At 43.1% G+C, this 25,983-nt stretch overlaps 2 protein-coding genes and 1 long non-coding RNA gene across 5 annotated transcripts in view; 2 read left to right on the top strand and 1 right to left on the bottom strand.

Moving 5' to 3' along the window:
* Nucleotides 1-7,703, top strand: part of LOC311425191 — a 27,967-nt gene extending 20,264 nt beyond the window's left edge. Inside the window, exon 2 of the long non-coding RNA XR_014686253.1 lies at nucleotides 2,664-7,703. This is a non-coding gene — a long non-coding RNA (uncharacterized lncRNA). The remainder of the gene's footprint in view (nucleotides 1-2,663) is intronic.
* On the bottom strand, nucleotides 7,367-18,582 carry RABL3 (RAB, member of RAS oncogene family like 3). 2 transcript variants are annotated; one of them, XM_084500779.1, is made up of 8 exons: nucleotides 18,517-18,582; nucleotides 18,232-18,323; nucleotides 17,183-17,312; nucleotides 14,243-14,357; nucleotides 12,325-12,475; nucleotides 11,297-11,368; nucleotides 10,766-10,804; nucleotides 7,367-8,177 (listed from the first exon to the last, which is right to left on the bottom strand). In XM_084500779.1, exons 1-8 carry the CDS (start codon nucleotides 18,560-18,562, stop codon nucleotides 8,112-8,114), a joined length of 711 nt encoding a protein of 236 aa, XP_084356905.1. In that variant the 5' UTR covers nucleotides 18,563-18,582; the 3' UTR covers nucleotides 7,367-8,111. The 2 variants fall into 2 exon arrangements, 1 of the variants encoding a protein (XP_084356905.1); XR_014686249.1 differs by having other exon boundaries at nucleotides 7,810-8,177; nucleotides 10,540-10,804.
* A 147-nt stretch (nucleotides 18,583-18,729) lies between these two features.
* The window catches only part of GTF2E1 (general transcription factor IIE subunit 1), a 45,594-nt gene continuing 38,340 nt past the window's right edge, over nucleotides 18,730-25,983 (top strand). Inside the window, exon 1 of one of the 2 annotated variants that reach the window (XM_084500926.1) lies at nucleotides 18,730-18,832. The gene's annotated coding sequence lies outside the window, so the exon portion shown is untranslated. Of the gene's footprint in view, nucleotides 18,833-19,149; nucleotides 19,171-25,983 lie in introns of those variants that run through there. The other variant, XM_084500927.1, reaches the window with a different exon arrangement.

Consider the following 25,983-nt stretch of genomic DNA (forward strand, 5'->3'; position numbering starts at 1 on the left):
AATTGTAAGCCTTCTTTAGGTCTCTGTTACTGCTTGCCATCTCACCACAAGCCCACAAAGGCTCTCTCCATACCCTGGCCTCTTCCAGCTTTGCCACAAAAAAATCTTGCCAGCACTACAGAATTCTCCAACTCAAGGAGAGCTGGAAATAATTTAGCTCACCCTGAGTAGTGATTCATCATCGCCAGAGAAATAAAGCACCCGGCACCTGCCACCCACCCTGGAGACTCCTCTCCTACCAGACAATATGTCAGAGTAGAGTTCTTCTCACGCTCCTGACAGTGAAGAATTACCCATTTGACTACAGCTGTGGAAAACAAAGTTGCAGAGTTTCAGGGGCTTCAAGATTCCCTTATCCCCCCCCCGAGCCATGCAGCAGTAATTTTAGCTTACGGTCCCCTTTGAGAACCTACATTTCTCTTTGCTCACACCTCTTTACAGGTCCTGCTCTCTTGTCCTTGTGGAACAGGCAAAAATAAAGGGCTTGGTTTTGAACTGTGGGTAGATCTACTTCCTGCTTGCTCTTGTTTTCTTCTCTAAAGTAGGGAAGGACATGCTATGATCACTTTACAACACGCTATGTAAAGTTTTCAAAGCTTATTAGGTTGTCTAACCTTGCTTTTCCATGTCATTCAGGGAAAAACATAACTTAATGAGATGCTGTTGAACTGATGCTGTTGGCCTTTGTGATTTATTGACCTTCAAATTATATGAAATGCAGAAAAGAAGGATTCTGAACACTTCTGGGGTGTTCCTGACTTAGCCCATCCCATTTAAGAGAGAAATCATAAATCCATGCTGACTACTCCCATCATCTTCTTGTCCTTCACGTGTCTGGAAATGGTTTCCAGGATTCACCGTTCCCCCACCACCTCAGGGATGGAGGTGGGACTGACTGGCCTGTAGGTCTCTGGACCTTCCTTTTTGCCCTTAAATGTGAATGTTAAGTAGTGGTCAAACACTGTGATATATTGGATGGAGAGGTTGTGTATTCTCCAGCTGTGAAGACAGTCAAAACCCTACTGGACCTGGTTCTGGGCAACCTGCTCCAGTTGACCCTTCCTGAGCAGGGGGGTTGGACTGGAGGATATCAGGGCATCCCTTCCAACCTCAGTGATTCTGGGATTCAGCTTTAGCCAACCCCCTTAGTTAGCTGCAGTGGCTCTTAAATATAGATCTTATGAAATATTAAGTATAGAGATACTTCATTTACGTTAGAGCAACTACCCTTTTTGCTATATGAATCATAAATATGATTCATAGTCACAATGGACTGCTATCACATAAACATGATTCATAAATATAATAAATAACGGGTGGAAGAATAAGCCTTAAAAGTGTACAGTGTCTTCTCAGCTACTTTTCTGGGTTTATGACTTCTGCCCGTGCAAGGTTCCACGTAGCCTCTACTCCAAAGAGATTCCAGCCAAAATTTATGGCAAGACCTGAGAGAGATATGTGAAGAAGCATGTCACCAGTATCGGCAGCCTCGTGATGTACTTGATGTACTCATAGGCACCGTGGGGTAGCTTTGCAAGGACCTGCAAGGAGCTCATCTCCGTCAGAGAAGCAGAACGAGAGGAAGCACCAAGTGGCTTGCTTGGAAATGTAACAGCTTGAAAACGGCAGCTGGCACTCAGCATTGCGAAGTGAATGGAAGATGGGGAGAATGGAAAAGGCTTTTAAATAGAAGGTGAGGCAGCTTATATTTCACCAAATAGACAAAGGGGACTCAAATAACTAGATTCATGGCATGTACCTTAAACAAGTGGATGCCCAACCCCCAAAGTAAAGCTGCTCTGTCCTGTGTGTGTAGACCTGAACCTGCTCACAAGGCTTGGAGAAGGGCACTGGCATGAGCAGAGCCTGCTGGGCAAACGCCAATGCAGCAGCACAAGGCAGCAAGGATGGGTTTTGTCACCGGTGCAGGCAAAAAGCCCTGCCAGAAATCCCAGAAATCCAGCATGACAGCTTCAACTGGATGTCACACAACAGTCAGAACCACAGCAGACGTCATCCCAAATGTTTGGAAATGCCTGGAGATTTTCCTCTGCTAAGCTGCCAGATTTGGCAAGCGTGTGCAATGTATGTAAGAGGCAGCAGAGAGGCAGGTCCTTTCGGACGTGGCCGTGAACCTGTTGCAATCACCTATTGCTTCTCACGGTGACATTATCTTACTTCCAAAAGGACTCATCTCTTCTCCTGCCCACCCTTATCCAGCCAAAATGCATTAATTAATGTATACATTTATTAATCTATCCATTCATTCCTGTGTCTGTGATCTCATCTTCCCTAACATACATTTTCTTCTGATATTTGTTAACCCTTTACACATTGCCAAATCCTACAGAAGTTCTCCAGAGCAGCTGCCTTTGTTCATGTGCTAGTATACTGCCTAGTACCAGGGGATTTAATCCTTTCTTGGCACCTTTCATCATAATATAGGACAATAAAGCAATAATATTTACCCTTTTTTTTTTTTTTTATCACTGCCAACAGCTTTGTGGCAAAAAGGCCCTTTTTAATAACATACTTTTTTTTTTTTTTTTTTTTTTTTTTTTTGGGCTGTTATGAAATATGTCCTTGTCATTTTTTATTTTTTTTTCTGGGACCATTCAGCAGCAGATGCCAGACAGGTTAATTATTATCATTTATTTGTGCAGGAAAGGTCATAAAAGTCGTCTGCAGCAGAGAACACCCGCTCGTTGTCACCCAAAAACAGATGCTGCATGGAGAGAGGCTGGAGCAGCCACCTGCTCACCTTGTTGTCATGCTTCTGCCTTCAGGCTAGTAGGACCACTTCCAGGAGCCAGGGGGGAAATTCAGTCACCTTGGCCTCTTCTGTCCTTCCCCCTGAACAGCCAAGGAGGGTGCTCATTTTGGACAGTCACTGAATTTTGTGATCTGACCTTTTCTTCCACAGGGATACGACAGCCTCTCAAGCCCACGTAAACTGCAGCAGAGCAAGCCTGATGAAGAGAGGATGGCATCGGACCGCAACATAAAAAACTCTGAACTTAGTCCTAGCCTTCAGAGCGAGTAGGCCTCCTTGTCCTTTAATAAATCTTTAACCCAAAGCCAGCAGTCCATTTCCACTTTGTAAATGTTAACTTTCAGGCCGAGGGGACGTAGCGGTGCATGGGTTAATCACACACCGTTTCACTTCATGCTCCTTCTCCTAGTCTGAAAGAAATGACTGCTCCTTGGCTTGGATTGTTCACACAGCACTGACTTTCCTTCGGTTGATCTAGTCAGGAAAGAGCTTGCATTTTTATTTATGAATTTGACGTGTGTTTGACATCTGGAGAAAAAATCCATGCTGCGAGGGAATTTGCCTGTGCAATTTCAGTAGGTATTGAAGCAGAGTTTCTGCGCATTGATAAGCCCAAGGGACACAACGAGCTATATCTCAATGATATAACGTCGAGGCAGGGAAAAGAAAACAAATCTGTACTTAATGGTAAGAAACTACATCTGCAGCTACGGATCTAGTTTCGAGAACTGTTTAGGCACAGGTTCTGTGCCTAAAGAGCCACAAAGGGATCCCATGCTTCATTTTCCCCATTTGTTGATCAGGTCCTAGAATAAACCCACGGCAGTGCAATGTGTAACACCGAGAACAATGCTTCAGTTTGTAAAGCCAGCATTTTGGCTGTGTTGGGCTCCCACTACTTTAGGAGAACTTCGCAGTTGATTGAATGATTGAAATTTGAGAGGATCGGGACTGATGTTGTCCTCCTTTCTCCTCTTCCACCCAACATCTACCCAATTTTTTATTTATTTTTTTCCCAAACCGGTGTCTGTCTGAGGACTTAATGCACAGTGCTGCAGCAAAGCACACCCTAAGGAAAGCTTTACCTCTGAGCACTTTCTGGTAACTTGCCAGCCAGTGACAGGTTCATCAATAATGATAATAGCTTTTTGTCAAAGAAAACTAGCGCGCTAAGCCACAGACAAGCTCAGCCCTATAAAAGAATCAAAGAAACTGGCATCCTCTTAAGGAAAGCGAGACAGGAACATGACTTCTAATGGGAAGAGCTGGCTAACAAAAGAAAAGGAAATAGAAGGATTAAGCGCTCTTTGCTGAAAAGCAGAAGCAGCCCTTCTCTCAGCAAAGCCTGTCACCTCCTTATCAACTGAGAAGCAATGATTCAAGCGCTGACTTCACCGCACCGAAAAAAACTGAAAAAATCTACTGACTGCAGGCTCCGACACCGTAGTTTGTATCTCGTTTGTGATAAATTAAGCATGTTGCAGCTGCCTCTGCAAATATTATTGTTATATCAATAACGAAAACTGGTATTAAGGTTGCCCCCCAAACCCCATTACTGGGTAAGTTCAAATTGCTTAAAGCCAGTGGCACCTTTGCTGCAGATTGCTGCAAGGAGCAGGCAATCCTGTTGCTATTAACCCAAAAACATACATTGAGGAGTTTAAGGTTACTGACGATATGGTTTTCCTGTATTTCTGTTTGGAAATCAAGAGTGCAGCTTGAGGGGTTTTCCATAATTGGGACATATTTGTGCCCTAAGTCACTCACCTGGACATAAATCCACCAGAAAGCTCTGCAAGCCCTCTGGGGAGAAGGGAGGCTCTTGCTCATCTGAAATACTTTTCACCTGTGTCTGCATCCAAGTCTAACATACCTCAAAAATACATGCATGAGCCTTCTTCCCTGATGCCTTAGACTGGCTGAGCATTAGGTACACAGCACCTGGGCACTATTCCTGCTGAGAAAATAACAGAGAGAGGGAGCAGTGGACCTAGCACTTCCTTTAGAAGTAAATGTAACTGTGTCGACATCCGTGATTCTATCACACATCGCGTTGTCCTAAAAGGAAAATAATATGCATGATTGTAGCAACCCAACTCCTTTATTAGTTTGGATCGATTACCTCTGATTAAAACCAAGAGAAAGATGCACCTGACCACACACCCCACCTACTCTGCAGGCTACTGGTGCCTGTAAGGGACTCTGCCAATTCCCGTGGTTTGTCTAATTTATTATTCTCTTCCCAGAAAACAGAGGCTACCACTCCAAACCAAAACAGTATGGAGATGTTTAATGAGAGCTAAGGCGTGTGCCAGCCACGTAAATGCAAAAACCACAAACCAGGGATGCTGCAATTATCCTAACCCCAAGCACAGGAAAACCATGAAATTCGGGGATTATATTTAAACATAGCTTGAATATGCTAATATCCATAGCTTGGCCCCAATGAAATGCTACAAGAAGAAAAGTAGGTAAAATACTTGGGGGAAAAGAAAATGCATAAGTATTTTACAAAGTAATCCATTCTAATCTGGGACCATAGATGCTAAAACACTGTAATCACGGTCACATGGGTCTGCACTCATTTTTCAGGGCCACTGACAGAGAACAGCACAGAAATGTAGCCTTTGCCCTTTAGAATTATATCCCAGTGACAGATTTCTAAAGGATTTCAGTGCATTAAAATTAACTGTATTGAAGTTTAGAGTTATTTATGGCCTGGCAGAGTTAAGGGTGGTGATATCTGAATAAATGTTTTGACAACACAAACAGCTTGGAACAACTTTGGTTCTCATTTTCTTTAAGTGAAACATCCAGACTGAAATAAAAAAGGTAGATTCTTTAATTCCCGATGTCTTGAAAGCACTACAGTTTGATGAACAGATGCATCAGAGCCATGCCTCCGGGGAAGCAGGCTTCACTTTGCAGAGGAGACAGCGGGACTGACCACGAAGTCACTCGTCACACCATGCAGCAAGTCAGTTCAACAGTGGATGGAGATCACCTGGCCTGGACAATGAGTATTTGGGAGCAAGACAAACACAGCTCTTTCGGGTGACAATTTTCAACTGATGTTGGGACATTTTCAGGCCAGGTTGAGTTTTATGGCTCACAGCTGGATGAGTGAGCCCAGATAAATGTAGCTCAGCTCCAGCAGCAGCCACAGCCTCAAGAAAACACCGTCAGCCTGCTAACCTACTGCTTGCCCACATGCTCCATAATTTTCCTCAGTGCTGGTCCTTTACCTTCTCTTCCTTCTACCATGAGAGTATTTATTTCTCATTTGTCCCTACATCCTGATTGTCATAACCTTCAGTCCCACTGACACGCAGGACCGGCACATCCTGTCCGGTTTGTGAACTGACCATCACAAGGTTTCTCACACTCTGGCTTTGTTTCTTTGTGGAGGCTCAGGAGTGAAACGCTCAAACACAGGTGAGTTGCAACCAGAGCTCACCCTACAGCATGCTAAGCAATGCTCCTTTTTTATTAAGCGAAGAGGAAAAGCTGCTTTGGAAAGCTGCTGCTTTCATATCAAAGCCCTGCGCAACCGTTGCTTCATGCAGCATTGTAAACTGAACAGCTTTCCTCACTCTGCAACGCTTTCAATTCTTGTAAAGCCACGGGGTGAAGGAGAAAACAGGCCTAGCTTCCTTGACGTATTCTACAGCTCCTTGGTAACAGGAGGGACTCCAGAGCTCCACAAGACAGAATCTGACCTTGAGAAAATAATTCCAGCTTCCATTGTCAAAGCAGCAGAGACAGACACTCGTGCTGTCATGAGCTGCATAGCTCAGACATGAGTTTTCTGCTGAGAATATTCTGATACCTTATTTTCCTTGGCCATATAGTAAGCGTAAACTAATAACCTATTTCATACAGGCATCTATAAACTTAATGCACTCACATTTGCAAATGTTCTGAGACCTCTCTGGAAATGGCCTAAGGAGAAGTAAAAGATCCATATTTTTAGTAAGTTTGACTGGCGCACCTAGCTGTCACTTTTGTCCTGATTAGTGGCAATCGGCAGCTTTCCATTTCTTTCCAAGCAGCTGCCAGGGAAGAGCTGCAGGCAGATGTAATCTGGAGACTGCGGAACTCAGCTCGCTGTCATTTTCACACCAGCATTTTACTTTCTCCTACTCCCATTTATTATTAATCTGTAATTATATCTAACTCCAGCTCCTAGTTAGCCTTTGCCAGAGGCTTAACCATTAGCAGTGACTGTGAGAAAGGAGGGGAAAGGAAAGGGAAAGAAGAAACTGCCATGAATCAGGCTTTCACCACTCCATGTAATTCTGGGGAGCTCAGGCTATTTCGGAAGCAGCTTCCACAGCAGATGAGACCACCCCAAGTGGACTGTCCTGTGTCCTTAGCACTAATGTGAAAAGGAGACATCTTATCAAAGAACTTGCTTTCTAATCGTACTCAAGTTTCTACTTTTTACAGGGCTTTGTATCCCTTTTAAATTTCTATCCATTCTAATTCAGCACTGGATGTTCTTATATTTCTTGTTTTCTGAACCTACTGAGTGTTCAGGCTCAGCAAGACCACGTCGCATATGTTCCACATAAGCACTGTATAAGACCACACTTTTTCCAGCACTTTTCAGTGTATTGCCTTTTAACTTAAGAACAACAAGACACTCAAGTTTGAACAGAAAAACAGGAGTACCCGATTCACTTCTTCCTCTCCAAAGTAAACAATTTGAATTTAAGCAGCAGAATTAATACCACTTGTTTTCCCCTTGTGAATTTTTAGGTTTCAAATCCTTTTTCATCTCTCACCTATTGGTTTTTATCCCTTCTGAAGAGTGTGTTTCAGGTGAGACAACACCATTCATTTAATAATGACATTCTATTATTTTCCAGACCATTCCTTACCCATTCTTACATTTTGCTCATTTGTTTTGTTCACTTTACTGCAAATAAGAAGCCCATTCGGTGTCATCTTTCTGGTAGAGGTAAGATGAATGAAATTCAATGCAAAGATTGTCCATAAGCTTCCAAAATAGAGAGAAATATATGTCAAATATATGTGCTATGCATGATAGTTTCCCACAGCAGTGTGGGAGGCACTGAATTTATTGCACACTTTCCCCAAATGTTCCCATATCTCCAGACGGCCTGCAATCCTAAGAAAGACTCTAGGTTTCAAATTAGATTTCTGGAAAGTCTTCAAGTCTTTTCCAGCAAGAGTAGCTTCAGCAGTCTACCCAGCCAAAGCATGATTTCATTTTATTCTGCCTGACATAAGAATTACTGTCTTTAAGCATCCAGTGGGAATGGAAATGTGGTCAGAAACTCAGAGAAGTCATCTTCCACTTCTCCTTCAATGTTCAGTCGTAATGAAGGCTCTTCAGCGTTCCTCCTCCAAACCTCTTTCTTTCCGAGAAGCCAGGAATCTAGAGACAGAAGAGATACATCATCAGAACCAGCAGGAGCTCCCTCTAGACCATATTCATGCGCCTGTTACCAAGCCAACTGCGACAATGCCTTCCACACTGTCTCCAGAATCATGACTAAAACGCTAGCTTACTGCTAGTGGAGCACCATCAATTAACCAAGACTGGAGCATGGATCTTTTTGTCCGTAAGGCTCTTTTGGGAAGATTTAAAATGAAAGCCTTGATTTCTTGGGAAACTCTTAAACCAGTTAATTAGAGATTCCAAAGTCCGTATTTTCCCCCAGATTCAAACATGTAGAAGAATCGAATCTCCACTGATTTTTGAAACTGTAAAATATTACTACGTTCCATTAAACAACTGTTGATGCTTAATGCTGTCTACCCTGAGACAGCAGTACTTCCCTGGTAGTTGAAAGCAGTGTTATCAAACGATGAAGGCTTTGAGAAAGCCATCAGAATAGAAATGGCTGCAACAATGCAGAGGATTAGCACTCCTGTTTTCGCAGCCTATCTGTACGTACTGCTTACACTGTGACAATGAGCGCTTACAAAAAAAAAATCTACTCAAAACCATCAGAAGCTTCTCTGGCTTAATGGTATTTCAAACAGATTTGCAATTCAGTGCACCCATGAATCCCCTGTAAGAAAGAGATACATTGGGGTCTAATACTGTATTAGATGGCTGTCCTATTGGTGGCATCACAAAACGGTGATAACAGTCCAGAATAACTTTTATGTCTAACTACACATAAGCAGAACCAGCAGCCTCAGTAAGCACATCCATATTCTGATAGGAGATATAGTAAATTCAAACGGAAGGGGTTGGCCAAGCATACAGATCACGCCAGAATACGGGCATGTATGGATGATACGGGAAGAGAATGTAATTCACAATACAAAGCAGGTTGTGTAGGTTACACACTTCACTGGTAAACTGAGGAAGCTAACGAGCTTACTCAAAATAAAAGCCCACTACAGACACACAACTTAATTTTAGTTAGGACTTTCAGACCTGAAACACGAACATATATACAAGGTATTCATCCAAGAATTATTTTGTTCAAGCCTGAAAAGCAATCAACTCTAGGAGAAGCCAGGCAATTTTGCACACAGGTTCAACTCATCTAAATTGCTCTGAGAATTCAAAACAGGAAAAATTAAATCATTATAACTCAAAAGCAGCAAGACACCAGAGCTAAAAACTTAGTTGCTTTAGCATTTTTTGTATTTAAATCAGTAATTAAGAGTAATAATTATTTATATGAGATCTGATTGAGGCCACTGCTATTAGCAATTTGAAACTTATCATTCATTTCGTCCTGGGGAATTCTATAAAAAAAGTACCCGAGAACACAAGTGATTGAAGAAACCTATTGTAGAAAACCCAGAAGCAGAATCATAAGGTCTACATTAAATAAATCACTTCTAATAATAGCATCATGAGGTTACACTGAAACCTCCAGTCCAATTTGGATTTTGTCTCTTTAAATATGACTGCCCTCTGCCCAGGATTTGTTTTAAGCTTTGGAGCTATTGTCAGAGAGGCAGAGGAAAGTAGCAATCAGCAGGCTGTAATCTTTGGCATGAGGCCACGAAGAATATAAAGTTAATCCCTGGCTAGCCACTAAAAGTGATCAAATAAGAAAACAAAAATCTTACGTCATGCATCAAAGACAACCAGCGCACAAGCAGATTTCTGCATTAAGCTATTATCCCCATGAAACAGAGACTGCCTTTCTCTAGGATGAGAGGAGGAGAGGAAAGGGGAGGAAAAAAAAGCAATCTTGCAGAACTCAAAGAGGAAAAAGCAAATTTATTACTAAAACACGTAAGAACACCCTCATAGAAAGTAAGCAGTTTGTAATTCCAAATTTTTTTCCACTGGCCCTAAGGGGCTTTCAGCACAGCTACACTTCGTGATACATTTGATTGTATTTCACAGGTGCTATTCACTCTAATTTGCAAGCACCTCACAGACATGATGAGTGGAACCTCACTATTCCCTTTACGGAAGGCAACACATGGGAAAACTGGGGCAACAAAAAGTTGAAGTGACCTGCCCAAGTCATGAGAGTCACTTCTCTTGTTCTTCACCAACTGCCCTGAACACAGTTCATTTAACTGCTTAGGAATGAATTACATGCTGGTATCATACTGCTGTTTTTCCTGTGGTTCCATACGTTCTATAATAGCTAGCTGTACAAAATACAAAATGCTAGTTCTAGCTGTGCAAAAATGCTTTTTCATTGACCTTCAAGACAGCATCTCTGGCCTAAACATGTAAACAGGCAGCCTGAAGCTGAGAGATCTGAAAGAGATTTTATTTGCCCATTCTACCTCTACTAGGTTAGCATACTTACTTATTGCACTGCTGATCACATTATAGACAGAGATTTCAGCTGACAGAAGTCAGGCGTTTTTCTTCCTATCCAAAGCAGCTGTGCTCCCACAGATTTAAAATCCCAGCAACCAGCACAGATTTGCCTTTAAGTCACATGAAGCCCATGTTTTAAAAACAGCCTCCATCAGCAGTTCATATGACACGGGGAAAAAACAAAACAAAAAAGTATGAAAAAAATTACACACCTGATTGCCATCTCGTAAGAAGTATCTCTTCTCTATAACCTGGGAAAAACAGTGAGAGAATGATCTTAGCAGGCACACATAACTTCAGATTCCGGCCTTACTTGGTCTCCGAGAATGATGCACACACTGTCTGTATCGAAGGGCACCTATGGAGCCAGTACCACCAATCTAAGAATCAAAAAGCAACCTGTACCACTTTGTACAGTCTGCACCCTCCTCCAAATAAAATCCAGGCCATATTTCCTCTTTTTAAAGAATGATCTGTAACAGGAACTGATCTGCTCCACAGGGAACGCAAAGTGCCTTAGAGCACTCCTGTTATTTTCACAGTAGGCCTTGACGCTCTCTTGTGCAGGAGAGGAATGTGCAAAGTTTCTACTTTCCTGAAGTTTGCTTTAACCAGGAGCAACAGAGCTCACCATAGTCCTGTAACTCCCCACATTGCTACTTCAGCAAAATTGTTCCGGGCTGAAATCACAGACAGTGTTCAATACACCGAACAATAAAACCTATTTTATTGACCTGACTTACCTTATCAAAAAATCTGCTTAGCTTGACAGCGTTGGAAGAACCCGCCGCCAAGTAACGAGGATTGGTGCAATCCTAGAACCAACAAACCAATCACATGGAAATCAATGCAAGGAAGCCATATGCATGGAAATCAACACACCATTTTCCCCCGAACACGCACATACAATCAAGCTTCCATGGTGCTGTTTTGAATTTGAGCCCAAAACAGTGTTGGTAACACGTGCTGAACAGTGCTCACACAGCACGTAGCCTTTCCATTCCTCACATCGTTCCCCCCACAAGCAGGCTGGAGGTGGGCAAGAAGCTGGGAGGAGACACAGCTGGGACAGCTGACCCCAGCTGGCCAAAGGGATACCCCACCCCACAGGATGTCATGCTCAGCCATAAAAGCTTTGGGAAAGGAGAAGGAAAGCAGAGATGTTAGGAGATGTGGTATTTGTCTTCCCAAGTAACCATGATGCATGATAAAGTCCTGCTTTCCTTGAAGTGGCTGACCGTCTGCCTGTTGAGGGGAAGTAATGATTGAATTCCTTATTTTGCATGCACAGCTTTTGCTTAACCTGTTAAACTGTCTTTACTTCAACCCACGAGTTTCCTCACTTTAATCCTTCTGATTCTCCCCCTTATCCTGCTGGGTGGGAGTGAGTGAACAACTTAGCTGCCTAACGGGGTTAACCCACACCACACATACATACACGCGGTATATGTACATATACAGAAATAAGTAATAGGGTCTTGATGTTTCATTCAAAAATACTTTGGGTCAAAACCAAGAAAAGGGAAAATTTAAACCCTGGCCATCAATTCCAAGCTTCGGTGACCTTATCGAACCCCCTCCACCTTCCTGTAGTGAAAGAAAGGCTATCATTTCATCACGTAGCTGAGACATACGATCAAAATGTGCATGACTCCAGCACTACTGAGAAATCCTCTAGAAGCCCAATTTTTGTAACAACATCTCTACTTAACAAAAAATCAGAATCACTCCCATTTAAAAGAAAAACAACATTGGCGACAAGGATACTAACCAAATTTATCTCTTCAGCATTGAAATCCTCAGCCAGGAAAGCTGTTCTGGTCAAAACTTCATTACGCTTAGTTTCTGGGATCTGATCCAGCTTAGTTCCTATTACCAGCAGTGGAATCTGGTTATCAGCAAACTGTTCACGGTCATAGTCACTGTTGAAGGAAATAAATACAATCCCGAATGGAGTGATGGTCATCTAAGTGGGCACAGAGGCAACATCAGATTCCCCAACCCTTTCAAGTAAGTGTAATTTACAGAACATTATTTATTTAAGTGAGAACATGCTCTATCTGTAAATTAAGGTAGGGGTTCTACATCCAACTCTCTACACAGAAACTGAAAGAAAAGAGAAAAAAAACACAATTGGATTTCTTCTCTGCATAGAACTGCAGGTCGGAAAAAATGCTAGGTAATTTACACAAGCAGGACAGAAACAGGAATTCCAGTACTGTACCAAGCATACATGTACTTGGCCATCAAAGACAGAGCAGGGAGCTGGCAATTCTGTCTGACCAACCAAAGTTCCTTAATATAGAGAGTTTTTAACATACAGCAATGAAATAAATGGCAGATGGAAAGGGTTTCATAAATTAAAACTGGCTGCAATAAAACTTCTGTGGTGTTGCATTACTAATTTCTTCCAGAGAAGGGCTACAAAGCTGGTGAAGGGCCTGGAACACAAGTGCCACGAGGAGCAGCTGAGGGAGCTGGGGTTGTTCAGTCTGGAGAAGAGGAGGCTCAGGGGAGACCTCATTGCTCTCTGCAACTGCCTGAAAGGAAGGTGTAGGGGGCTGTGGGTCAGCCTCTTCTCACAGATAACTAGTGATAGGACTAGGGGGAATGGCCTCAAGTAGCACCAGGGGAGGTTCAGGTTGGAAATGAGGAGACATTTCTGCTCAGAAAGAGCAGTCAGGCACTGGGACGGGTTGCCCAGGGAGGTGGTGGAGTCACCGTCCCTGGGGGTGTTCAAGGAAAGGTTGGACCTGGTGTTTGGGGACATGGTTTAGTGGGTGACATTGGTGGTAGGGGGGTGGTTGGACCAGATGATCTTGGAGGGCTTTTCCAACCTTAATGATTCTGTGATTCTGTATTTAAGTAAAGGTAGCCACTACAAGATGTATACCAGCAAGCTTTGATTCGGATGAATAATGATCAGATAGCCTATGTAAAATTGATAGGGTTTTAATTAAATGTCATTACAAGTCCAAGTTCCAACCACTGCCCTTAGGATGCCTTTAATTTTTACCGAAACCAAACTTTATAGAAAGCAATTTTACAAGTAATAACAACTTGATCAAGTGTTTGCTAAGGGCCTGAGGATCTGTCCCTGAAAGAAGTGAAGCTTTTGATAATTAAAAAAGTTGTGAAAAATCTTTCTGTGGAAAAACTGGAGAAATTTTCAGTTTACATAATGCAAACCCCGTCTTTCCCTTCTCCCATGTTTCTATAGAAGCACTTGTGCACCAGCACGGGCAAATAAATAATTGATTCCTCCCCAGAAAGCTGCCCTTGCATTCCTGCTCATGCACGTGGTTTATCAATGATCTGAAAATCTCCTTGATTATGTGTGTAACAGGAGGACAGAGATAACAAGAGGGCATACTTGACAAGATGTTGGAAAGCTAATTGTTAAAGTGCTCTTTATGCAGAGCAAAGAAAAGAGAAAGACACAGTAAACATCTTTTTCCTTAAAGCAAGATCTATGTTTGGGAAGCTACCACCAGAATGGCCTGATCAGCAGTGTGAAATGAAAAGAACAGCTATTTTTTTTGATACTACCCCATTTTTAAAAATTTCTTTATTAAAAGTTCAGCCACACCTAACATTGTGTAGTTTTCAAGTAGCTTTAGGGATGAACAAAGGCTTCCATAACAGTGTGGAATTACTGTCTTAATCATGCACGTATGTTTTTCACTCACCCATTTGTCACAAGAACGCCCGTTGGAGCAACGTCTCTGTTGAGTGCTTCCAAAGACCAGCGATACAAATTCTGGGATGATTTCTTGTTGGTTAAGTCATGCACTAAAATTATCCCTGAAGTGAAAGAGTAGGTAGCAAGATGTTATTTAATGATACATATTTTTTTTCTTATCTTCGGAAAATGACATCTGCAGGTTCCCAGATATCTGAGAATCAAGAAAGGGAAGTATAATCGGTAAAGTAAATGAGTAAAGCTGACAATATCAGGATGCAACTGTTTTTTTAAAGCTGCTTATCATGAATTGGATAAGAGCTATGAGAAAAATCTCATGAAAGGAGGAAAAGAACAGCCATCTCAGGTTTAACCCATAAGAGGTTTGCAGGCATTCCCTGATTCTGCTTCATTGGAGTCCTAAGGATACCCAAACTCTATCAGTGCAGCAGAGAATTCAGCCTTTCTCTGTTTTGCGTAATTAGTAAACATAACTTTTTTTTACTTTGTCACGCCATCTAAGAAGTCTAAAGGCTGTTTTTTCTTTTTTTCTTTCTTTTTTTTTTTTCTTTTCTTGGTTTACAGAGCACCGTTGCTTTCCTGCATTTTCAAAAACTGATGCCAAGTACCAAGTGATGGGGAGGTACCCAAAGGGGGAAAAGACAAACTTTCCCAGCCCACCAAATGGCTAGGAGTTATGCATGAATTAAGATGATGCTATGCATTACAGCTACCATTTTTCATTGCTATGATCCTTCAAAATGTAAATTCTGAAACAGGAAAACTGCCAGACAAATCTCCTAGCTGTACTATTAACAGACACCCACTTCTGATAACCGCAGTTCCTAACTCAATTACCAACTCCTGCTAGCAAATATCTTCTATTTATTCGCACCTTCTGCAACCTGTGGAATGTTCCCACTTCCTCCAGACTTTAAACCATCATTAATTCAAGGACAAAATGGCGTTATACCTTTTATCTTCATCAGGGTTTGTTCTCAACACACTTCACACCCCACAGATGTAGAAAACACGTTAATTTAATGTTTCTTTTATTATTTTTAATTGAATTTTAATTCTTTCATTGAATCTCAACACCCAAAGATACCACCCACTGTACGCACTAAAAACAAACTACATTTCCACCCCACATTGCTGTGCGGAGACTCACTGCTCGGAGAGCTCCCGGCACGTCACAACCATATTCCTACTTCGAAGCATTTATCTCGGTAAGAGCATAAAAAGGCAGCTAAACCACCTGCCCACCCCCAGCACAGGGAGAAAAAGCATGACACAACGTAACCTGGCCTATGGCAACAGCCTGAGAGGAACTGCTGCATGATCTGTGAGAAACATGCCCCACCTCCTGACAGTCTACCCCAGCTGTGTTTTTGATAGGGCAGTTCCCTTATCTGTTTCACTGAAACCTTACACAGTTGCACCAGCAGAAACGACTGCCAACATCAAAAAAGAGTGGACAGGACCAATGACCACTCAAGGATGCGTTCCTCCCACATAAAGGTCTGCGAGCCGCAGCCTTGCTGCATTTCCATTGTCCTAGACTATCACAATCCACGCAGCAGACGCAGGGACACTGGAGCTGAAGATCTGTGACCAAACGAAGAGCAAACTCAATCTGTCCTCGAAACAACCAGGTCTCCCTGACAGTCTGCGCAGGCATTGCCACGACCAACATGAACAATCCTTTGATGTCAGGTTTTTCAGATCACCGCAAGCCTAGAAAGGACGTGCAGTCAGGCAGAGGGAATGCATTCATCTTCTCTCCTTACATCAGGTCAAACTGGCAATTTGTGAGACAAGCTCTAATGAAAGAATTTATCTAATGAAAGAAACCAGAGCCAAGGCTAACTACCGAAGCCAATGGTTTTCATATGCGAGCTGGCTAATACTATCTTTTGGGCAGTGGAGATAAATAACTCTGTTTTAATAACTTCATCAATTACAGCTCAGATACATAACTTTGAAATTTCATCTCCTAATGTGCTGTTCTAGGATATTTCCAAGTCTGACCCGCACAGGCTGGCACACTGTGAATTTGGTGTCAAAAAGAAATCCATCTTTTTCATGTACCAACAAGGCTTACTTTGGGAGCACAACTCAACTCAAATCTTATTTAGAGAGGTCTGGTTAACGATATAAGAGATACCTACACACAGTTTTCCTCCTGGGAAAGAGGAAGAAATAGCTACTTACACAAGCACAGAGCAAAAATGCTTATTGTATGGCTTAACTCCTTACTGATGGTACAGATGAACCACCAGCCCTTTAACTCAGTACCTCAAAGGAAGGGATGCCATCCTTTCAATGGAATAAAATATTACTTTCCATCATCAGCAAGTTGCGAGATTCAAGTACTAAAAAATAACTTGGCAAATTGGATGAGCAGAGGGCAAGATGGCCATCGGAATATTGCAATCTTATGGGAGAACAGTTCAAATTTGTCAGGATACAGCTATCAAGGTTCCTATCATAAATTCAAGTTCATACCATGCCATAAATTCAAATAAGGTTTCTCAGCTATAGGTTTTGGAACTGAACAGGCAAGAAATTATCGGTGATATTTCTGCATTTCTATCAGACCTGGAAAGGCGAATGCAGCCTTTTATGTCTGCAAGCATGACTGGAAAGGACGCCACCCCAACTTCAAAGACTCCCTGCTGCACCAGCTGCACAAGACTGAAGGGAAAGGTTGACGAAGCTCATTTGTACAGGGTTGCCTAAAATAGCTTTGCAGTTTAAAACTGAATCCATAAATTCTGTCTAAGAATGACATCAGTTTCTTTCTTGTATAAATGTATAAATCTTGTATAAATCAGAAAGAACAGGATAGCCCTCAGCCAGACTTAGAGGACTCCTGCTCTGGAACCAAGAGAGAGCTCTAAACAGAAAATGACACAGAAAAAAGATTTACACCAAGCAAACTTACCATTCAGTGAGTTATAAAATACTGCTCGCGTGCTTTTGACACTAGTGGCACTACCCACTGAACCTCCAACATCCCACAGCTCAATATAGTACGTCTTCTCTTCCGGAGTCCCTTCTTTGTAGTCATGGATCTAGTGGAAAATTCACATCATACATAGGCACAGCATCAGCTTGTAGAAGTTAATCCATACAACATTTTCATGTTCAGGTGAAATACTGCATTATAATTATAATCTCTTATTCGCTACTGTAGTGACACAGATGAACCACCAGACCTTTAACTTGGTATCTCAAAGGAAGGGATGCATGGATAGAAATTTGGAAGTTTTAGTATGGACGGGATTTCAAATCTTCCGAGTGGGAAGGGACTGGATGGATTGAGTCAAGTGGTGGCCAATGGCTGTCATAGTTCCTTCTCCCATGAGATGGAGTTGGGTGAGTCAGCAGGGAATATTCTTTCCACCCAAATATTAACAAACCTTACACTGCATGGTGTACTTAGAAAAAACATGTTGCTAAAGCAGATGTAAAGACAAGGGCATGACTTCTTGTGCTTGTTAAAACCTGCACAGCAGTACTGCAGGACTAAGCGTATGGACACACTGGATTCTGACTGACTGCACCAATTCCCTCCCCACATTCCCACTGCCATCTCAACTGAATTAACCAAGAAAAAAAAAAATTGGTTTGCTTCACAGCCAAATGGATTGCCGTGTTTCTTCCTCTAGGTTTTGGAAACATGTTTTGCAATTCTTTGAGGTGAAACACATAGACAATAACAGAGGACAGCTCCTAACCCACGGCACAGCATCCCAAGGAGCGTGCAGCAAATGATAAAGGATGAAAGTGTTTATTGCTGTGCCACAAGGACTGTGCATAGGGCCAAGTGCTACCTGATGAAGAACCTCATTCCCCTGCAAGGTGTGGGGAGCACAAGAGGTCACGCTCTGTACCCTCCACATAAAACAAGGTAATACGGGTGGCCACGGCCCTTCTCCTCCTTCACCCTTTTAAACTTTTACACAACGAGGGGCCCAGCCCGGCACCTACTCGGACGTCCACCGAGCAGCCCACCGTCCACGACGGGTTTCCCAGCACCTGGTTGTGGCACAGCAGGTGCACGAGCGACGACTTCCCCACACCTGAAACAGCACCAAAAAAAATCAAAAAACGGGCCCTGTGAGGCACCGGCGCCCAACGGCCGCCGGTAACGGCTCTAACGGCCCTAACGGTCCCGGTGGGGGGGGGGGGGGGGGGGGGGGGCGCAGCGGCTCACTGCGCATGCGCCGCGGTGGCTGGCGGGGGGGGGGGCGCCGCGGGGGTGGGCGCACTCACCGGAGTCGCCCAGCACCAGCACCTTGACCCTGTCCAGCGCGGCCATCTTAGTCTGCCTAGCAACCGCGCCGCCGCGCCCCGCCTCCTCCCTCCTGCCTGCCAATCGCTGCCGCAGCCCTCTCGCTCTCTCTCAGCCCATTGGCTGGCTGCCGGAGGAGCCGGCGCGCTCCTCGCTTCCCATTGGCTCATCTCGCCCGCGCCGAGCGCCATGTTGTGGAGGGGCCGGGCGCCATCTTAGCGCGTCGGGGGCGCAGCGCTCTGACGCGGCCGGCGGAGGCGCCGCCCGGCGAGGAGGGAGAGCTGGCAGCCGCAGGAGGTCAGTGCCGGCCCCGGGCGGGCCTCGCCGCGGCCCCGACCCGTCCTCCAGGGGCCCCGCCGTCGGCAGAGCCCTCCCCCGAGGCTCGGGGGTCGCCCCCCTTCAGCCGGCCGAGCGCCTGGCCCCGGCCCCTGCTTCGCCTCAGGCTCCCGGCCGGCTCCCGCCTCGCTTCTTGCGGTCTCTGTGGTGTTTTTTTTTTTTTTTTTTTTTTTTTTTACGTGTTTTTTCCTTTTTTTTTTTTTTTTTTCACTCTTCATTTTTCTCATTTTCTCTCTGCTGAGCCCCTCGTTCATCTCTGGGATGAGGTGTTCAAAGCCCCGCGTGTGGCAGGGCGGAGGGTAGGGCGCAGCGCAAGGGGGTTTCTGCTGAGCTCGGGGCTGTGTCTGTGCAATTTGGGGTTTGTGACATTTCTGGAGGCTGAGGAGCAACCGGAGCCGCCACGGCTCTGGAGAGGCACAGCCTGCTGCTGCCAAGAGGCCCGTTTCTAACCCCATTTTCTTCTGCCAGGTTTGGCCATTGACTGAGGCTTCAGTTCACTAGGTCAAAAAGATGCTTTACCTGTTTATTTTCTTCTGGCCTCACGAGTTTGATGCTTCCCAGAGGAGCAGGGGAGCATCACATCTCATAGTGGCAGTGAGCTGTTAAATGTGCATCACCTGCTAAATTTGTATCATCACAAATAGCTCAGAATAAATAAGAAAGATCACCATCATGTAAAAAGTCTTCAACAGTGCACGGTTAACTTACAGCTTAACCAAATACAGATGATTTAATATCGTTCAGCCATGAAAGGGAGCTTTTTTTGCTCATCTCTTCCCTGCCCTGGCATCCCCTCACTTCTTCTGGCTCGGTTGCTTGTCAGACTTCTCTACTAGCAGATTCAGTCAATTACGCTATTGAAAAGCAAACCTAGCAAAAGAAAAAGAAGGATATCTTCCTGCTTTTAGGGCGTTAATTGGTGCACAGAAAGGTGCTGCAATGCCAGAGCTGGCATGAGAGAAGGCAGAGCCATGTGCTTGGGACGGGAGCAAGTATCTGTCTGACAGGATTAAGGGATGATGGGAGTTTCATTCCTATCTACCCCTCCCTTTAAGGTGCTACTTACGTGTCCCATTCATGTAGGATGCTTTAGGAAGTTCTTCCAAACAGACTATAGGAATTAAAGCTGATCTAGTATCTTGTAATTATTTAGTTTCTGCTTCTTTATTGCTTCCGTCCACAGAATATGCACCTGTTTGATGTACCTTGAGAAACTAAAACTTTTCTGAGGCTAATACCTTCATGTATATCTTTACTACTACTTTTCTGAATTCCTGGAACTCTGACAATAAGCAGCAGCATCTCTTGCTGAGAAGCATGGTGTTCAAGGTCTCTCGAATCCAGGGTACAAAGGAGGATTTGTGCTTCCATCCAGTCTGAAGCTAGGTTAAGCCCACCGAACTCTAGTGTAATCACAACTTAGATTTGATATTTTTGTGAAAAGCTTTTTTTTCTTTTATTTCATTTTAAGAAAATGAAAGCCTTACCACTTGATGATGAGGATCAATTCTGAGAAGTCTCAAAAATAACAGATGTACTTCTGCTGGTACACGTTCAAGTAACAGTGTAAATCTTGAGCATGATGTCCACGGTTAAAATGTTCTGGTGGCTGCATGTTGGAACCCAGTCATTTTCATCTCTTTTTGCCACCACCTGGGGAAGGCTCACTCTGCCATATCCTTGGCCATGCTTCCTTCTGTCTGCTTTGCACATGCTCTAGGCTGGCAGCATAAATGATTTAATTTGGGGACTTTTCCCCAGTGCCCTCCCTCTGAAATACCCCAGATCTTCACTTTTTATTGGAGTTATTCACCTCACTAAATAAATAGGTGTCAGCACAGAATGAGGGATGGGTTATAGCTGGAGGCAGCAAAGGAAGACTTAGTTCTGTGTAAGAAAGAATAATTTGACTTAAGCTGTGACAGAAAACTAAACCTTCAGTATTCTAGCCAAGTGTCACCTTCAATGAATAGTGCACTCTATTTTGTCTGCAGCTGCAACTGTAAACAGTTTTTTAGTGGTAATATTCATCTGAAGTACTTCTGAATACATTTGTTTGTATATAAATATGCGCATGTAGGTGTTCCTTTAATTTAGTGATACTTTGCTGCTCTTCTAGGAGGTTTAGATGATGAATGTGATGAAGACGGCAGGCTCAAGATGTAGTTCTTGAATTTCTGCATTCATGGTCTGCATTCATGTTGCCTTATGTGAAGCTCTATATTTTGAGTGAGAAGTTTGGGTGAGAATGACCTGATTTCAGCCAGGCCTTTCAGCCTTTCTCTGTGCAGCAGCACAGGTTTTCATTGAAAGTAGTAAGCCCTGTAATACGTGTGGCCACTCGTTTTCAGTTTATGGAATGCTAAAAAGAAGGTAGGATTTTTGTGAAAGCAGACTGTTGTGGGTTAATTTCTTCTCTAATACTTGAGGGCAGGTAGGTTTTGCAAACAAAATTAATTACTTCACATCAAGATAGGGCAGTGATCCTATAGTCTGCAAGTGATAAGCTTTCGGTGGAATGTCAGAAGACTTTAGGTTTGGAAGTTGTGTTATAAAGACAGTCCTAGATAACAGGGACACGTGCAGATCATGATTGATGCCATTTGCTGTGATCACAGAATCAACTAGGCTGGAAAAGACCTGTGAGGTCCTCAAGTCTCCAACCATCAGTCTGACCTACTGAACCCCATCTCTGAGCCATCTCCCTTAGTGCCACATCCACACATCTCTCAAATGCCTCTAGATGGAGTCTCTACCTGTTCCCTGGGCAGCCTGTTCCAATGCCTGATCACCTTCTCCCTGATTCAGTTCTTCCTCATGTCCAACCCAAACCTTCCCTGGTGCGACTTGAGACAGCAGCTGAGGTTATGTGGCACACAAATTTAAAACCTTGATGGCATCTTTTCCCATCATAGTTCTGAAATCTGTGCATTCCTTCTCTGTGCTCAGGAAGGTTCAGAATCGCTCCTGTCAGTTCAAACCCATTATCTTGTGAAAAGCAGTTCTTAATTTTATTAGTTGGAGATTATAAAACTAGACTTGGAGTTTGCAAGAGACTGCTGCAGTGGGACCTGGTATATAGGGGCTCCCAAAAGCCTGGCATACCTAACCACATACAAAGGCGAGGGACTCTGTCCTTGGCAGCTGAGTTTGTAAAGCTCAGACATGAATACAAGAAAGATAGGAAGTTAATAGGGACAGTTTATGGCAAATGATTTACTTGAATTAATGAATCAAATAGTAGGCTGATAAGTTCTCTAGAATTCATATTTTGGACAAAATGAAGGTGTTTTTTCTTTTTCTTTTTTCTTTTTTCTTTTTAAATATTTCTTGTGATGTAAGTCATTGCCTGCAGGTTTTTTTTTTTTTTTTTTTTTTTTTTTTTTTTTTTTTCTCCTAGCATATCAGCAAAACTTGGTCCTGAAATTGTTAGTAAAAAAATAGCATAATTTAAATTATATTTGGGGGGTGAGGGCTGATAGGAAACAAGTTTCCCTTCACAAGTGCGAATGCCATGTCTGATAGAGCCTCCTAGCTAAACCTGCAACTTTTGAGTTTTCCTCCAAAAGAGATCTGGGGTGTTTTTAGGGGGTTGCATACCCCCAATGAGTCTGAGGAAGATCCCAGTTTTAAAATATTTATGTTATCAGATTTATAAGCAGTGAAACTTTAATGATTTCTTTTTTTGTGTGTGTATGTGTGGTGAAGCTACCAGTGGAGTCAAGCCTCAAAGTTAGATGATAAAACAAGGCAATGATCATTTGCAGCATTAGATATAAATTCAGGTTAATTCATTGGCTGAGTTGCATTTTCATAATTTGTACCTCTAGTTTCTTCTGTTTTGTGGCTTCTAGGTGTCATCTTTATAGTAGTTGTCCTCTTTTTGTCTCAGGTTTTGTCAGGAAGAAAAACAGATGTAACATCCTTAGCATAATTCCTGGTAGAGTTCACAAAACTCCTGTTATGACAACATCGATCTACCTTCTTCGTGTACCCATAATACTGAAATGTATTCATGCAGTTGCACAGAACAGTTCCCGAATAGTTTCTTGGTGAAGTCTGTATGTTTTGAAACCATGTTTCTGAATGTTGTATTGTCCAGTGTGCTTTGGTGGTGGTGCCACTGGGTTTCTTTTTTCCCCCAATAATGTTTGTATGCTGTTAAGGACAGCACAGACTTCATTATGAAATGGATGCACGTCCATTAAAACCTTGTTAGGAGATGTTATCGTATTTCTTTGCACATGTAATTAATTCAGGTTTGACTTACTGCTTTGACAGGAGGTGAAATCACTGCTTAAGAATGCAGGGAACGTCCTTTGCTTTTGAATCTTAAAATTACACTCCTGCGACATTGGATTAACGTTTGTGAGCTGGATCTTGGCTGGTGAAGGGTAGTGAGGATTTGGAGTTCATGTGCTGTGGCCTGGGATTTGTCATGGTGAGGTGATAAAATTTCTAGAGCAACACTGCTAGATCCTGGCCTGGTGAGTTCTGATGATGGTAACACACTTTCCTACCACTGCCCTGTATCCCATCACTTAGGTGAGAATGTAATTAAGAATGCTGTTGCAAAATCCAGCCTTCATCCTATGATACACATCTTGTTTGAGGCCTGATGCCTGAGTGACCAAAGGCAAGGGCTTGGTGTCATATAAAAACTTGTTTGACCATGTGTCCATACTGGTGCTTAGAGCTAAGGTGGTGATGTTCAGCACTGTTGACTTTCACGTAGCAAAGGTTGGCCAGGGTGTTCTTTGACAGCTTATTTTCTTTATTTTCCTTAAAGCTGACGTTAGTCAGTTTTTTCACCCAAAGACTTTCTTTTGCAGGATTTAGAATTTAATCCTTGTTAACCAACTCCTTGAAATGGAGTTTGATGGGGAAGAATGGTTTGTGGTGTTCTCTTGTATTTCCATATATCCATGCCTGGAAAAAAAAGCAGTGTTACACTCGAGACAACAGCTATTACCTGAGGATAAAGAGGAGTTGGATATGACTAGAATTTTCTAGTAAAGGAGATGAAATAGTATGAAACCTCCTGGCCTCGCTAGATGGAGGGGAAAGAAATCTAAGCATTTGGCACTAAGAAATTGTATTGAATCTTTCCCTTGGTTTTCAGCAGTAGTTAAAAGTACGTAATCGTACAGGAGGTTTTGTTTATTAGTGCCTTGCATTATTTGTTTATTAGTGTCTTCTAGGTCTAAATGTAAGATTTGAGTGCGTTGTTCAGGAAATTGTACCTTAAACCTGTTGGAAAGTGGCTGTGGAAATCTGCAGCTGTCTTATCAGTGAGATTTTTGCAGAGAAAATGCTTCCCATCAACTCTCAGGCGATGCATTGAGAGTGAGATGTGCTTGCTTAGAATCAGAGAAACCACTTTCTGCTTTTTTTTCCCCTTTTAGTAACAATTGATGTTCTGAAGGTCACTCTGCCCACTAAAAGCTTCATTCCCAAGCTTTTCTGCAAGGACTTCGTAGGGGGAAATGAATTGATCAGGAGGGAGATTTTTGCTTGTTTTGAGGATCAACACTTAGAAACCTTTTAACTTCCAAAATTTGTCTTTTTAATTCACTTCTAGGGTGCCAAGCATGACTTAAAGTTGATCTTTTTATTAACGTCATTCCCTGCCTAAACTTTGAATACGTAGAATTAATCAGTTTAAATAAATAAAGGCTTCTGGCTAGACTCTGCATGGACATAGTTGTGTAGTCTCTGTACATTGCTGGCAGTTTCAATCAAAACCAAGGTTTAGCTCTAATAGATTGTAAAATTGTGAAAATACCAACATAACGAAACGGATTTGCAGGCACAGTGTCCTGTGACTGTATTCAGATTGACTCTGGCTTCTTTAAAAAAAAAAAAAAAGACTGTTTTCAGTACTGCATGGCTAACTCATCCTGGGGCATCCTTGATTGCTGACACTTTTATCTTTACCTAGCTTAATGCAGAGCTCCGTTAAAAATGGCCTTTGTGTGAATTAAACTGTAATGCATGCAGAGAAGGCAGACTCAAGAAATGCGTGCATCGTGGCTAATTCACGCTGGGATAAACATAATTGAATTTCCTTGAGGGGAAGGAAGTTGGAGCTGGACATCCAAGCATTGTCTTCTGTAAGCTCTTCTCAGGCTGCCATCAAACAGCAGATTTGGTGAAGTTCATTTCAGTGTGAGCGCTGTGAGCAACACTTGGCGTTAAGACAGAGAGAGAAAAGCTGAGGTGGGAAAGTATCTTAAAAGAAAATAATAAACATGTTTTTTTGTATTCAAAAGGCAGAAAAAAAGAAAGCAGTGCAGCCTTAATTTATTCAATAGCATGCTCCACAATGCAAAGCCTGATTGCTTTGTAGTTGCTCTGGCCATAACCCTTGAGAGGAACGTACCTCAGTGCAGAGGAGGGTGGGGGCTGAAGAGAAGTGAAGCTTCAGTAGGTAAGGTTGCTTAAAGGTTTTGAGGGGAAAACATTTCTATAAGTGATAGCAAATTTGTGAATAGACTGAGCTGATGGAAGTGCGTCAGCAGCTGCTGGGTGAATGTAGAGTCGTAAATGCTAGAATGGTTTGGGTTGGAGGGGACCTTGAAGCCCATCCAGTTCCACCCCCCTGCCATGGGCAGGGACACCTCCCATCAGCCCAGGCTGCCCAAAGCCCCATCCAGCCTGGCCTTGAGCACCTCCAGAGGTGGGGCATCCACAGCTTCAGCCCTTTGATTACCCTTGTGGCTCTCCTCTGGACTTGCTCCAACAGCTCTGTATCCTTTGTGTGCTTGGGGCCCCAGAGCTGAACACAGGTGGGGTCTCACGAGAGCAGAATAAAAAGGGGAACATCACTTCCCTCGCCCTGCTGGCCATCCTGCTTTTCGTGCAGCTGAGCATAAGCCTGGCTTTCTGGGCTGCAAGTGCACGTTGCTGGCTCATGCTGAGCTTCTCATCAACCAACAGCTGAGGTCCTTAGCAGAGCTGCTCTCAATCCAATCTCAGTTCTGGGTTATGCCCGTGGCAGAGGTGACAATATGAGGAATTCCTTGCATGATCTAATCCTATGTATTGATCTTTGTATGGCACAGGGTCATGCAGTCGATATGACTAGTTGTGGCACTTTACGTTGAGGTAAA

The sequence above is a fragment of the Aythya ferina genome, assembly GCF_964211825.1.
Source record: "Aythya ferina genome assembly, chromosome: 1".
In the NCBI taxonomy this organism is placed as follows: domain Eukaryota; kingdom Metazoa; phylum Chordata; class Aves; order Anseriformes; family Anatidae; genus Aythya; species Aythya ferina.